At 51.3% G+C, this 13,700-nt stretch overlaps 4 protein-coding genes across 4 annotated transcripts; 2 read left to right on the top strand and 2 right to left on the bottom strand.

Annotated features, from left to right (window-relative positions):
* Positions 1–267: 267 nt before the first annotated feature.
* T069G_07947 (tetratricopeptide repeat domain-containing protein) lies at positions 268–1,986 on the bottom strand (the record flags this gene model as incomplete). The annotated part of the gene is made up of 1 exon (XM_056175157.1): positions 268–1,986. The coding sequence occupies one exon, from the start codon at positions 1,984–1,986 to the stop codon at positions 268–270; it is 1,719 nt and encodes a 572-aa protein (XP_056026106.1).
* Positions 1,987–3,700: 1,714 nt separating this feature from the next.
* On the top strand, positions 3,701–4,249 carry T069G_07946 (uncharacterized protein; the record flags this gene model as incomplete). The annotated part of the gene is made up of 2 exons (XM_056175156.1): positions 3,701–4,057; positions 4,115–4,249. 2 exons carry the CDS (start codon positions 3,701–3,703, stop codon positions 4,247–4,249), a joined length of 492 nt encoding a protein of 163 aa, XP_056026105.1.
* A 447-nt stretch (positions 4,250–4,696) lies between these two features.
* T069G_07945 (uncharacterized protein) lies at positions 4,697–5,646 on the top strand (the record flags this gene model as incomplete). The annotated part of the gene is made up of 3 exons (XM_056175155.1): positions 4,697–4,873; positions 4,943–5,501; positions 5,570–5,646. 3 exons carry the CDS (start codon positions 4,697–4,699, stop codon positions 5,644–5,646), a joined length of 813 nt encoding a protein of 270 aa, XP_056026104.1.
* Positions 5,647–5,886: 240 nt separating this feature from the next.
* T069G_07944 (copper amine oxidase, enzyme domain-containing protein) lies at positions 5,887–8,277 on the bottom strand (the record flags this gene model as incomplete). The annotated part of the gene is made up of 4 exons (XM_056175154.1): positions 5,887–6,184; positions 6,251–6,371; positions 6,429–7,870; positions 7,931–8,277. The coding sequence occupies 4 exons, from the start codon at positions 8,275–8,277 to the stop codon at positions 5,887–5,889; spliced, it is 2,208 nt and encodes a 735-aa protein (XP_056026103.1).
* Positions 8,278–13,700: the final 5,423 nt, after the last annotated feature.

Here is a 13,700-nt window from a genome sequence, read left to right as displayed (position 1 = left end):
GCTCTGCTGTCGAGCAGCAGATGCGCATGCCCCCGTCCCTTGATGTTGCCATGTTTTACGTAGCATGGAACTTGTGGTTTAGGCCACAGGTTTCGATGATTCTAGATGTCCGCGTAGATTTCGGTGATGTTGATATGTTATACCCAGCCATTCGTCGTGACTGATGCCATCTACCACAAATTGCCATGCTGTACTCTGTAGAAAATATATGTATTCATAACTGGCTAAGCTGATCAATATATTACAATTGGCATCATTCTCATATTTTCATATCTTGGCCGTCAATCTACAAAAGCACGACGAAGTAATGGGCACGTCCGCCAAAGCCATGGCCTTCTTCAACGGGCCTTCCACAGCCTTTGCCTCTTCTGTCCTGCCTAGCTTCATCAAGCATTCGTGATAGCCGTGCAGTGCCCAAACGTTATTCGGATGGCGATGAACCCGCGGCAAGGATTCGTCAATGCCCAAATCCGCACTATATATACTCAATGCTTCACTGACATGGCCTTGTTCAAGTAACAATGCGCCGTAAGCATGGCGTGCGGGCTGCATCCATCCCCAAGGCTCGTCAAAGGGGAGGCCGTCGTACCGGGAGATTGATTCGCGGAGGTGGGCAAAGGCGGCGGGGTAGTTGCCGGAGCGGTACTCGATTTCGCCGTCGAGCATGGCTTCGGCAACGCAGAGGATGTCGATGCATTTATTGTTGAAGAGAGTGCGTGTGGGCTTGATGCGGGGGACAGACTCGCTGAAGAGCTTGCGCTGCTCACGAGCTTCATTAACCTGTCCCAACGCTGCTAATGCCATGCCCCTTGCGTAAAAGGTGAGCGCCGTGGTAACGCAGTAGAGATCTTGGTCCTCGGGCAATTTCAGTGCGAGAATGTCTTTCCAGCGGCCGAAGCGAATGAGCACATGCACACGCATAGCAAGGAAAGCTTCCAGCCAGTCCGCCATGGGAGGCGTCTCAACACGGAGGAGCTCCTCCGAGAAGCTCGCCTCGAGGTGCTCGACGGTCTCGAGGGCAATCTTGGACTGTGCGGCGAACATGGCCGAGTACAGACGGAAATGGTAGTCATGGCTCCGATATAAGGTGTAAAAGTTCATGGGACCTTCTCTCTTGAGGAACTTTTCGTCGGCGCGGACGGCGTCGGAGTTTGCGACGACGGCTCTGGCGTAGTCTCCCACGAGGATGTCGAGGTGGCTCGGCATGTGGTTCAGGTGGCCTGAGTCGGGGACCAGGCCGCGAAGGTGATCGGCCGCGGGCATGGCGGCTTCTGGCGTGTTTGACATTTCCATGAGGTGGATGTATAGATGCAGTAGACCTGGGTGTCGGTTGCCGCCCTCGAGAGACATGCCGTGCTCGAGGACCTGCTTTACCTCGAGCGTGCGGGCGTCTGAAGCTGGTTTGCCCGTCTTGATGTCCCATAGAGCCCAGGGAGTGAGATTCATCATGGAATCGGCGTAGAGAGTAGCAACATCCAGGTCGTCTGGGAACTGGGCCGAGACGGAGCTCATGGCATCTGCGTATTCTCGATTCCATATGGGGCGGTCTGTCTTGTTTGGGGCCGCCGACCTTGGGTATCTATACCGAAGAGCTTCGATGAGCGCCCTCTCGACGGGAGTGGCAGATTCGGAACACGCCTTGGCCTTTTCAATCGCTCGATGCGTCCGGTCCGCCGTGTTCTGTATCTCCCTGCGGCCAAACAGATCCCAGGGCTTGTTGTAGTTGGGCCCCAAGGCATAGGCGAGGCCCCAGTAGGCCATGGCGCAGGCGGGATCGTGAGCAATGGCCCGCTCGAAGCATTTCGCCGCTTCCTCATGGTTGAAGCCGTAGCACCAGACGAGGCCGCGGTTGAACCAGGTCTGGGCGATTGGGTTGGAGGTGGAAACAGGGCGATGGAGGTCGCCGAGGTCGTAGTAGTCGGTGTCTAGACTCGGTCTGTCGCTGGCTGTCCGACAGGCCTCCTTTTCTGCTGTTGATTCTTCCATTTTCTTGCCCAGGTGCTTTATTTGTCTGAGAGGCCGCGGCTCAGATGTTGGGGGAGGCGAATCGTGAGCTGGCAATCAGCTGGCCGCCGTGGATCGGACGAGTATGTCATCGTCTAGAGCAGGTTGGAACCGGCTCAAGCCCGCTAGATGCATGTAATCTTGCTAGTGGTGGTGGAGATTTCGGAGCTCCAACCGCGGCGCGACCAGCCGAAACCTTAACAGCAAGGGAGAGAGCCGGATCGGGAGTCGGTAAAAAGAAGAGAGAGGCGGTGATGATTTGGACAGTGTGTGAGGATGATTATTAGGGCCAATGGTTTCTATGTTGATTCAGACTCAGTTAGTTTGCGAGATGCTCGAGCGTGATCGGCACAGATCTGGAATGTCCCCGCTATGTGAGGTAGGGAGGGGGGAATAAATTTCCGATGGTTGGTTGCATCGTCAAGATGAAGAACCACGTGCCCATGAGATTTTGGATTTTATACGAGTCGAGGAGTTAAATTATTAATTTTTTTGTTGGTATTTATTCACACATTGAGTGATGATGCCATGATTGTAATGGCCTTATAGCCGTTTTGGTGATGCAATACGAAAGCTTCAATGTCTCGAATGCCTGATACAACACTAACACCCCAAGAATAGGTGAATAAAACTCCCTTTTACTATTATCTAAGACAATTTAGGAGACTTTCCAAGTTTCTTTGAGCTCTTCCCCGATTCTATTCGAAGGATGCGGGCAAAGAAGACAAGTTGAATGTATGTATTGCATTCCTTGTTTGTCTCAGAATTTGGCGGTCAAAGTAAACACAATGTCTAAATCAGTCTGAGGAGTGAGCTTCAGGCTCATCGATTGGAGGACATGTCTTCTTCATCTTGGCGTTGTCCTATTCATGGCACTACTTTTTACAGAAACCATACGATATGGAAATGGTCTTTAGCTTGGCAAAATGGACCGCGTACTTCATTAACACTTCTAACCTCACGTCGAAACCGCATCATTCTTGCCCTTACCTTTGTGATAATGATGATTTACCTTTTCCTCAGCAGAACGGATGATTGCTATCACCAACATACGACTACTGTCCTTTACAAGAGCTCCAAAGAGACAAATGACTTGGACTGGTCGAAATATGCGTATACACAATATGTCACCAGCAGCGAATATCTCTGCATCTTGGTGATGCTGTTGGAGAGGCTACATCACCTCGGAAGCCGTGCAGACAGGGTGTTGATGTATCCTACAAAGATGCTCCCTGATCCCGAAACAAATGATGGTGGAGGATTTCACGATGCCGAACTGCTTATCAAGGCGCGAGACGAGTACGATGTAAAGCTCATGCCGGTTCAGATTCAGCATCGAGATACCGTTGATGGTATGTGCATTCGATTTTTGATTGTAGGAAACACAAAGAATGCTTCGTTTGCTAATATCGGCCAAGATACATGGGCCAACTCTGACCCCAAGCTCCTGGCTTTTTAACCTCACTCAGTACGAGCGGGTCATTGCCATCGACGCAGATGTCACAGTCTTGAAGCACATGGACGAGCTCTTTCACCTACCGCCATACCCAATCGCCATGCCTCGCGCTTACTGGCTCCTCGACGACGTGAAATCTTGGAGAACGCTTACTTCCCACATCATGGTCATCCAACCAAGCGCAGAGAGTTCGAGCGCATTCAGAAGAAGGTTCGGATCGCAGACGAGGACGAATATGACATGGAGCTGCTGAATAAGCTATACGCTGACACGGCCATGGTGATTCCTCACAGGCCATACGCGATGCTTTCTTCCGAGTCTCGCGAGACGGACCATCACTTGTATCTCGGCTCTGAGACTGAGGAATGGGATCCTGTAGTGGTGCTGGGTGAGGCAAAGACGGTCCATTTCTCGGATTTTCCAGTGCCAAAACCGTGGAAAGTGCATTTGAGTACGGATGATCAGGATAATATCATCAATCTAGAGCCTAAATGCGAAGTGAAGAAAAGGAATGCTGAGACTGGTGACGAAGAAGAGGATTGCTCGGGACGGGATGTGTGGAGGGAGCTATACGCTGATTTCAGAGAGCGCAAAGCGGTAAACTATGCATGTATGTGGTGAAAGAGTAACGAATAACTAATCGGAATGTTATAGAGAGTACGCGCAAAGATGCAGTGGGTAGACGATGAAGACGAGGGATATGGAGCGTCAAAAGAGGAAATGGGCGGCTTCATGAATTCAATGCCAGATACTGAACTAGATGATGATGCTAGGTATCTGTTAGCGTAATGCGTGATGTGACAGGAAGGGCTGGATGAATTAAATTGAATCATAGAATCACACAGCTATAGACTTTTCGATCAGCATAATAAACTACAATTATATTCTACACAATAACATGTTGAATCCCGTGTTTTTGTATGTAAACGCCGGCTATGTTCCCACGGGATAACGCGGAAGTGTCCGCTCCTTCACATGCAGAGTCGCGGCCCGCCCCCACCATTTCCGACCATCCGTTCCGCTCCAAGCCGCTTCCGAAGATCGCAGAGGTGCTTGATTGATTGCTAATTGCGCTTCAGCTGAGCTTTGTAAAGCCTTCGGAGAGCTTGTCACTGTCACCATCACTTGTCTCCCAGCTATTGCTAATACCCCTCGACAGTACTCTAATTCCTCTCTTCCTCATCTCTCTTTCTCCTCCATCAACCCCTCCCCCGCATCAACCTCCGTCACATCAAAATGTCCTCCTACGCCCACCTCCTCCCCCCCAGCTGGAAACCCCAAGTCACCGCCTGGCTCGCCGAAGACACGCCCTCCTTCGACTACGCAGGCTTCGTCGTCGGCGAACACCCGCGCACCGCCACCCTCTGGGGGAAATCCGCAGGCATCATCGCCGGGCGCCCCTTCTTCGACGAGGTCTTTCACCAATGCGGTTGTGAAGTCGAGTGGCACGCAGAAGAAGGCTCTTCCATCGACCTCTCAAAGTCCTCCGATGGCAAGATTAAAGTTGCGACCGTCACGGGCCCTGCGAGAGGGTTATTGCTCGGAGAGAGAGTTGCGTTGAATACACTTGCTAGATGTTCTGGCGTTGCGACGCAGAGCGAGAGAGTCGTGTCCAAGTTGCGCAAGGCTGGGTATAAAGGCGTCTTGGCCGGCACACGTAAAACTACGCCTGGATTCAGGCTGGTGGAAAAATACGGGATGCTCGTGGGCGGCGCGGACGGGCACCGCATGGACCTGAGCTCCATGGTGATGCTCAAGGACAACCACGTGTGGAGCCGCGGCAGCATCGCCGAGGCCGTGGCGGCGGCCAAGGCGGTCGCCGGGTTCAGCGTCAAGATCGAGGTCGAGGTACAAAGCGAGGAGGAAGCCGACGAGGCGATTGCCGCGGGAGCGGACGTGGTGATGCTGGACAACTTCACTGGCGACGGCGTCAAGGTTGCGGCGCGGAGCTTGAAGGAGCGGTGGGCTGGCAAGAAGCAGTTTTTGCTCGAGGTATCTGGAGGACTGCGGGAGGATAATGTCGAGCCATATGTGTGCCACGGTGAGTTTCTACACTTTGTATTCTCAAGGGGACGACTTTCGTGTACTGACGGGGGGTAATATGGACAGATGTGGACATTATCTCGACGAGCTCGATCCATCAGGGAGTTCCGCATGTCGACTTTTCCCTCAAGATCAACCACTAATCGCATGGAATAATGGATAATATTAGAGACGAGTGTATTTTACGTGTATGTATATGGGTGGATATGTTATATATAACTCTGCAAAAGCAAAACTGGGAGGTTATTCTGATGAGATACTCAATTGTGGTTGCTATTTCAACGCAACTAATAAGACACGAGGCTATACATAAAATACAAAAAAGTACAGGTATCTACAATGTCTCTAGCAAAAGAGACGACTTTATATGTTTTTTTTGTTCCTTAGTTCACCTCCTCCTTCTTGGACCCAAACAATCCGTTAAACGTCTTGCTTAGCCTCTTGCTCAGCTTCTCATCAACATTTGCTCCCGCCGCCTTGGCGTCGATGGTGGCCGCACTTCCCTGCTGGTGCGTCAGCGGGTTGTTTTGCACTCCGGACTTGTTCTTGTCGCTAGATGTGGTGCAGCATGATCCTCCCAAGAGAACGCTGGCGTCATTTTTGGTAGAGGGGACATCCATCGCAGGGTTGGCGGTGAAGAAGTCGGTAGGCTTGATGTGAATCTGGAAAGTCTCAACTGGCCTAGATGGAAAGTGATTGTTAGCATCATATTCGTGATGATTGAGAGGAGCATGATATTTGACTTACATGACGGGCCAGTCCTCAACACGGGGGTTGTGTGTCAAGCCAAACACGCTCCACACAACAGGGCTGCTCCTCTTGCCCTTGTCCGCCGCATCGCCATTCGTCGCCCCGTTGGCCTCTCGATCTGAGAACCAGTCTCCTCGCTTGACCATGTCGGCAACACCACCAATCTCCTTTGTGCTCTGGTTGGTAAACTCTCCTGCGGCCCACAGCTCGCCATCTCGGTAACCGGTAACCCAGGCATTGTGCTGAGCAAACTGCGCTCGCTGGGCGGCCAAGCCTTCAGGGTCGCACAGCAGCATCTGAGTCACTGGTGCCATGACCTTGTAGCCAAGGTTCTTTCCTGAGATGGGGTTCTTCTTGTTGGCGTTTTCCAGCTTAATCAGTCGGTTGAGGCGTGGCTCAGCATCGACCCAGGTAGCCTTTTCGACCTTTTCACGTTGAATCTTGTAAAAGTTGCCATAAGGGTTGGTCTTGGGGTCAATCTTTTGCCCGTGAGACTCCTCAACGATGACCTGTGAGTCGGCACCGTCGTATGAGTCAATGGCCGGGTCGATGCGCACGGCGAAGACGTGCTGGTGGTTTTGCGCCAAGACACCTGGCGTCATGACGTTGCCGTAGGCACTGACCTTGCCTTCGTCGATGCCAGTGACACTGACAATGCCGGTAGCGCGGGTTTCAAAGGTGATGGAGCCGGCAAGATCCAGCTTGTAGCACAGGACGTACTCGTAGTTGGCCAGAGTGCAGATGAACTGCACCACAAACTCGCGGTTGCGCGTCACAACGGCTCGGCCGGTGCGGTAGTTGGTGTGCTTCCACAGGATGCCATTGTCCTGTTCGTGCAGGCAGACCACAGCCTTTCCGGGAGATGGTGAGCCATCGGGCTCGGTGTTGACCACGTCGATATAGTGAATCGCGCCCAGACAGTCACATCCCAGCTCCAGGTTGTTCGCGGCTCGTCCCATGCCACCGTCACCAAAGTCAAATGCCTGTTTGCGGTGGAAGGGAGGTCGCGGGTCAGCGTAAGGGACCGTCATCTCACTGAAGCTGAGGCGGTACATGACAGAGCGGTTGTCGTAGTGAAGATCATGCAAGACTGCACCTTCACGGGGTGTGAATCCGAGGCGGAATCGCCACTTTTGCCATTCAATCAGACCATCGTCGTGAATAGTAAAGGAAGCGCCCTCGGGCTGTGTGATGTTGATAGGCTTCAAGTCCGTTCTCAGAGGATAGTCCAACAGCTCAGGGACGTACTCGCAGCCCTTGTGGTTTTCGAACAGCTTGACAGGCTCCTCACTTCGCGCCTTGGCCTCTAGTTCATCGCCAATGCCGCCCGTTGCGATTCTCTCGACCCTGACGAGCTTCTTGGTATGCCAATCCATTACGGGGATGATGGGAATTGGGTAGCCGTAGTGGTTGGAGTCGGGGTTCTTGTTGCGTGTGTCCTTTGCGTAGACCAGTCCCTGCATCTGTCGCGGAATGTCCTTCTCATCGGCATTGGGGGGTCCATAAGGCCATGGCTCGACGCAGACTTCAAAGCCTTCTGGGAGGGTGAATTCAGACATGGCCTGTTTGAACAGATCCGAGTTGACGCAGGCATCATTGAAATGGTCAAACTCGCCACTAGATCGTGTTAGAGCCGTTTGTCTCTTTTTCTGAATTATATTCCAAGGGGGGACTTACGGGGTAACATATGGCTGGTAAGGTACCGGAGCAGCTACTGTCTTGACTTCACCGGTATCTAAGTTGACAATGGCGTCGATGTACTCGGAGCGATCAGCCCGGATAACATCGTGCTCAACAATGGCCTCTCTAGGCGGCCTCTTGGTGTCCTCTGTCAGAGTGCCCGTGTGCTCGGCCTCGAGGAAAGGCTGCAGTTCTGCCTTTTTCGGCTCCTGGACGTGGATTGCTCTGAAGAAGATGGACGCGGAGGCGCCGTGAAGCTTAGCAACGGCATCCCGGGCTTTGATGTGCTCGGCCTCGGAGAGTGGAGCCAGCGGATGCGGCCTCGGTGCTGCGGTGACGGCCATTGTGATGTTTGTGTTGGTAGTTGAAGAGAAAGAGATGAAGCAGTGAAGCAAGAAGGTATTTGGAGAGATGATGAGTGGCTATCTGCGGGGACGGCCTAATGATCAAGCCAGCTTACTCTGACTCGCCGTATGATATCATAAGACAAAGGCAGGCAAGGAGGAATTGGCGTAGAGTTGGTGCTCAGCTTACGTCTTGGAATATCGAATGACACTCCAAGTGGTTGAGGCACTCTGAGTTTTACTTCAGGATTATCTCTTGGGATGTTTGTTGGAGGTCGAAAGAAGAAGAGGATGAGGATGATCGAATGTTTAAGTATCTGCTCCGAGGTTGTCGGCCAAGTAGCAACGCTCCAAGGGCCCCGCGGGCTACCGGGATTCAACATCAGAGTGGATCTGGTCCATGAATAACGAAAGTAGCCGTTGAAGCTGGCCAGATGCAATGATCGCCCCCCGAATGGCTACGAATCGAAGGTTTGATACCAGCACATGGGGAGCCAAAAGACACTTGACCAGTACAGCCATTGAAGATGGAGGTGGGGCAGCGGCTGCTCGAAATTGGGGTTCCAGCGCCTTGCCCCGCGTTTTCGCCGCCGCCCAGCCAATCAGGCGGCAGCTGTGGCGGTATCGCAGCGACGTTAGCTGCCGCTGATAACGCCCAGAGCCCGCCCAGAGCCCACTGTAGCCAAATCTAACGGGGATTCATTGATTTCTCGCCTTTCCGTCTCAGGGCATTTGGCCTCAATCTGGAGGCTTTCTCGACTTTACTTCTCCAAGATCCCGCGCCGGCACATGACCCGGACTATACCAATTCGGGGCGATATCCTGCTGAGCGTGCATGAGCCTCAGGGCAATAGCCGTTCATGGGTTCGCCGCTGTGGCTCGTTGGTTCCGCCATGTGAACGGGCTTCTGGTAATACATACTGTCGCTGGTGACTCTAGCATCTATGTCTCAGCTGCTATCCTGGCTCGACGTGAGCCTTATTGCCCTATTTTGGACATGATCCTTCTGGAACCGGAATCGGAGATGCGCGCGTGGGAATGAGGGGTTGTCGGCGGTCCGGAGCCGTGGAGATGGGGATTCCAGGAACTGGCCGGAGAGGATGAGTGCCCGATTTGGCAATTTTCATGGTCCCGGTCTTTTGACAGCTGTGTAATACGGGCAGAATAGGTGAAGCCATACCAATCTTGATATTGGAGAGTGATGCTACTCGTCATTTGACCGGAATTATGATGGTGTGAGATTTTTGCCAAGAAGTTTGGCATTCCGACGGCAGCAACTCGTGATAAACCATGCTGCTTGATTGAATAATTAATAGTAATACAATTATGTGTATGATGACCATGATTTGGCCAATGTGAGATGAATTCATACGGTGTGTAGTACTATTCACCCAAGATCGTGATGTGGGCTTGCAATCATCGCCACGTCCCCCAAGTCTACAGTCTGTACACTCCAGCCATTGGAAACCATTATCAATTCAACCATCAAAACATGGACCGCTATCATTTAAAGATGAAGCTAAAATCCACTTTCTCTATCTTGATATCATCCATAGTTCCAACTTTCTTATCTCCAAGTCCCGTCCCGTATGACAATCTGATGGCCTGATCCATTCTGGACAGATACGCCTATCTCTATCTGCTTCCGCCCCGCTACGGAGCTTCACACTTGGCTCCCCGCACCGCCGTTGCCGCCCTTTGCTTGATCGCGGAGCCGAGCGCGGGGGACGGCCAAAACTGGAAGCAAAAATACATGCGGCGCTGCCAGAGCGAGTTTGGAAGCAAAAATACATGCGGTGCCGCCAGAGCGAGGTTTGGAGGAACGAACGGCTAAGAATAGAGTGTAACTGCATCATGCTGAGACGTTTTTGTTTCGGATTGGAGAGTCGCTTGCACATCGTGAATTCTTGCCTCTCTCGGAAGTCGGCGGCTTGCTCGCACTTCTGTAACACCTTTGGATATCTGACAAGTCACCGGCTAGTTTGAACTCGCATACACTCTCTTTTTCTACCATCGTGTCTTTCTAGAGGAATATAGCTTCATTTCATCACAAGAATGTTCATGAAACAACCCGAGTTAACTAAAAATAGCTCTCTGACGAGGATCCTCTGGGCCGGATCGACAGCTCTGTAACAAATCTATGCGAAATCAAACATGTAGCAACTCTAAGCTTAAACACGGCTGGGCCTGAGCAGCGTGGCATCTACCGGGAAAGCCAGCCAGCCTGGCTCGATCTGCATGTGCCGCGATTCAAAAGTCATGCCACTCCGGGCCGCAGTTGGAAACTCATCTGTCGTAGCCTCGCACTTTTGGCGTTTCATGCGTGCTGCTACGGATCATTTCGGAGGCGAATGGCTTGTAGCACCAGCAACCTGTCACATCCAATCCAGTCTGCATATGCAGGATCAAACTTGACAAATTTGGTTTGATATGTGTGCTAGGCGAGGGGATAAGCAAGCGGAAAGGATGAACTGGAGAGAATGGATCGACTGGCGCTTGGTGTATGTACAATATCAAGTGCACGATGCGTCTTCTGATCGGCGCGTGTCTTGCGCATACTCATACGTCAAAGCCATGCATCCTCCACAATCTTCATTATCACTCCACAAATAGCTTCCTTGCCGCATTCCATATACTGTACCGCCCCGGTGTTGGCTGAGGTTTGCCACATGCACACCATTGTTGACGTACCATGTGGCTCAGCTCAGCCATCGACATCTCCAGGCAAGCGTACGAAAGAAGTCAGCCTCAGCCTTAACCCGGATACCGGCCGGTGGAGGCTGAGGCTTGCTTCTTTTTCTGGTGACTTGCCTCGAGGGTTTCAGTCATCAATTAGCCCTACAGCTCCGCCTTCCCTCGGCCCGTGCGGCAAAAGACGACTGGAGATCTAGATTGTGAGAAATACGAAGATTTTAGTGGATTTCTCGTACCAGGAACGAGGACAGGTATTGGGCTGTTGATGAAAATAGAAACTTCAACCGGCGGAACCTTGGACGGTGAGTACGAGATATGGAAGACGAATAGCAGCGTATGAGTCAAGCTGCAGCACTAGACTTCTTGGATTAGGCCCTTTTCTCTTCCCATTTTCCCGCCATGAGCGTGGATAGATGCATCTACACGATGATAGACGAGCCGAAATCGAATCATTTCTCACGTTTCCAAGGCCCAGCCCTACGTTACAGCCGGCCATCGCTAAGCAGATCGCCTACTCGGTGCTAAATTCTGACTTCTCGGGCAGCACGAGATGCCGTCCAGTAGCTGTTTGTTCACAGCACAAGGGGGGAGGGCTCCCGTGATGCCTACTTGTATACGAGAGAGACGACGGACATTAGCCGCATGCAAGATTACGAACGGCCCAATCTCGCCAAGAAAAAGCTTGTGTTGTATGCTACCGCTTCTTTGGAATTAATCGCTATCGAAAGGAACAGGGCCTAGAACTAGCTTCCCATCGAAATTCTCGTGCTATTGTTCACCATCAATCCTTGATTGTGCCAAATAGTGTAGCTAGCACGTAATCTAATTGCTTTACGAATTGAAGCTATTGGTGCTGGATGGATTCCCATGGGCGTCGCTTATCATGGCGTTGAAATTAGAGCCCGGAAATGATGGAGACCGGGACAGGGGCAGAGATCCATCCACCAGAAAAAGATATGAGCTGATAAGACGATGGAAGAGAGACGGTTTCAGATGCTGATTAAGGTTTCCCTTGGCATTGACGAGATAATCTGCAACTTTAAAAGGATATGTATGTTAGATTTGGGAGAGGTGGCCGTATTCTGCACCGCTTTGTGTCGTGGGGGAATGAAATGGATGACGGATTGATGGGAGTAGAAAATGCAAATTGCGAAACAAAGCCAAGAATTCACATGTTTAGCATGGTAGCAGTGGTGGTGGTGCCTGTCGATGGCATGCAACACCACTGAAAATGCCTAGTAAACCCCCGTAGCGCGAATTTTGCTGCTTTGTTGTAGGGGTCCAATGCCCGAAATGACGACATCTCCACAGTTTGGCCAGTTCAGCTGTCAGCAATCCATGGATCACAAGCTGCAGAGGCAAAAAAAAGGAAATGGACATTTCATGCGACTTGTGGACAAACACTCGTAATAATAGAGGGTAAGTGAGGCTTTTGATTACAATTGTAACCATGTGAGAAGATCAACAATGAGGGATAAGATCGATAAGAAAAGAAATAGATGAAACAGCAAATCCGGACGGATTCCAGGGCCGGCCGCAGAGCGTCGCAGAAGGCGCCAAGGCGTCGACGATCTGGCTGCAAACGAACCAACAGATCGCTGCGCTAGACACTTTTGGCGTTTCATGTGCGCCTTGTAGGAATTGAATTGATCCCCTTTTTTTGATTTTCCGAGCCAAAAGATCACGTCACCCGCCAGCTGTGCCTCTACGCGCCAAAACACGGTGCAAGTGTGCAGCTCATTGCCTTGGTAGGGAGGTGGTAATGTGTAATACTGTATGTATGTCCTCGCATGTATGTGCCTGTATGGAGGCTTATCACTTGCAAGGCATCAACTCTCACCTCATCCTGATTACTTGCAATCTTGTGCTCACCGTGTCCAAATGCCGTGATTTGTCGATACAAGTCGCAGGTTATTGCTGCTTCTGCCCAATAAAACTCAAGTATCTCGTACGGCTTGTCCGGTGCAAAGGGTGGGTTCGTTGCAGGTACCGGCTACCTGCTAGTCGCGATTTAGTGGCCAAAAGCCGTGCAGAAAACGGTCTGGTGCTAAAGCTGAACACCCCTATTTTTTTTTCCTGCAATTTTTAGCTCAAATCTCCCACGCCAAAAAGAAGGACGAAGAAAAAAAAACATTGGATGGAAGAGTGACATCAAATAGCAGATGAGGAAGCACCGCATGCATCCACCCTCCCTCTGTCAAACCCAAACTTTTCATAATCCCGTTTTGCTGAACTCCCCCTTCTTCGGGTTCCTCAGCTAGATCTTTTTTTTTTCCTTTTTATGATTCGAGGGCCTCTTTTACTTTCTCGTCAATCGTTTTAAACACTCTCGCCTGAACTTTGGCATCTTTTGCCCCCCTTTCGTCATCCCCTCCTTAGTTCCCTATTTCCTGCATTGGTGTCCGTATTCCGCATCTCGTATCCCGACGACGCCTAATCAAGCGAGACGAAAGACACGAAGAGAAGATAAAGAAAAAACAAGACGAGAACCCACTGCTAGCCACCCCTGCCAAGCGGAAGCAAGCGAGCTCTTTTCTTTTCTTTTCTTTAGAGTGGTGCTACTTTCTCTTGTACTTTTCCTGGTCAACTTTCTCGGCTGTCACATTGCGATTTGCAGCTATTCCATGGTCTAGCTGCAAGCTTAATCTCGATTTCACTTCTCCGATTCGTACCAGGTTCTACGGTATCGACGTCGACTTCACCTCTTTGGTCTACGAGACGGGTAAAAA

Source organism: Trichoderma breve, chromosome 5 (assembly GCF_028502605.1).
Source record: "Trichoderma breve strain T069 chromosome 5, whole genome shotgun sequence".
NCBI classification, from domain to species: Eukaryota; Fungi; Ascomycota; class Sordariomycetes; order Hypocreales; family Hypocreaceae; genus Trichoderma; species Trichoderma breve.
This window is presented reverse-complemented; position numbering and strand designations above follow the sequence as displayed.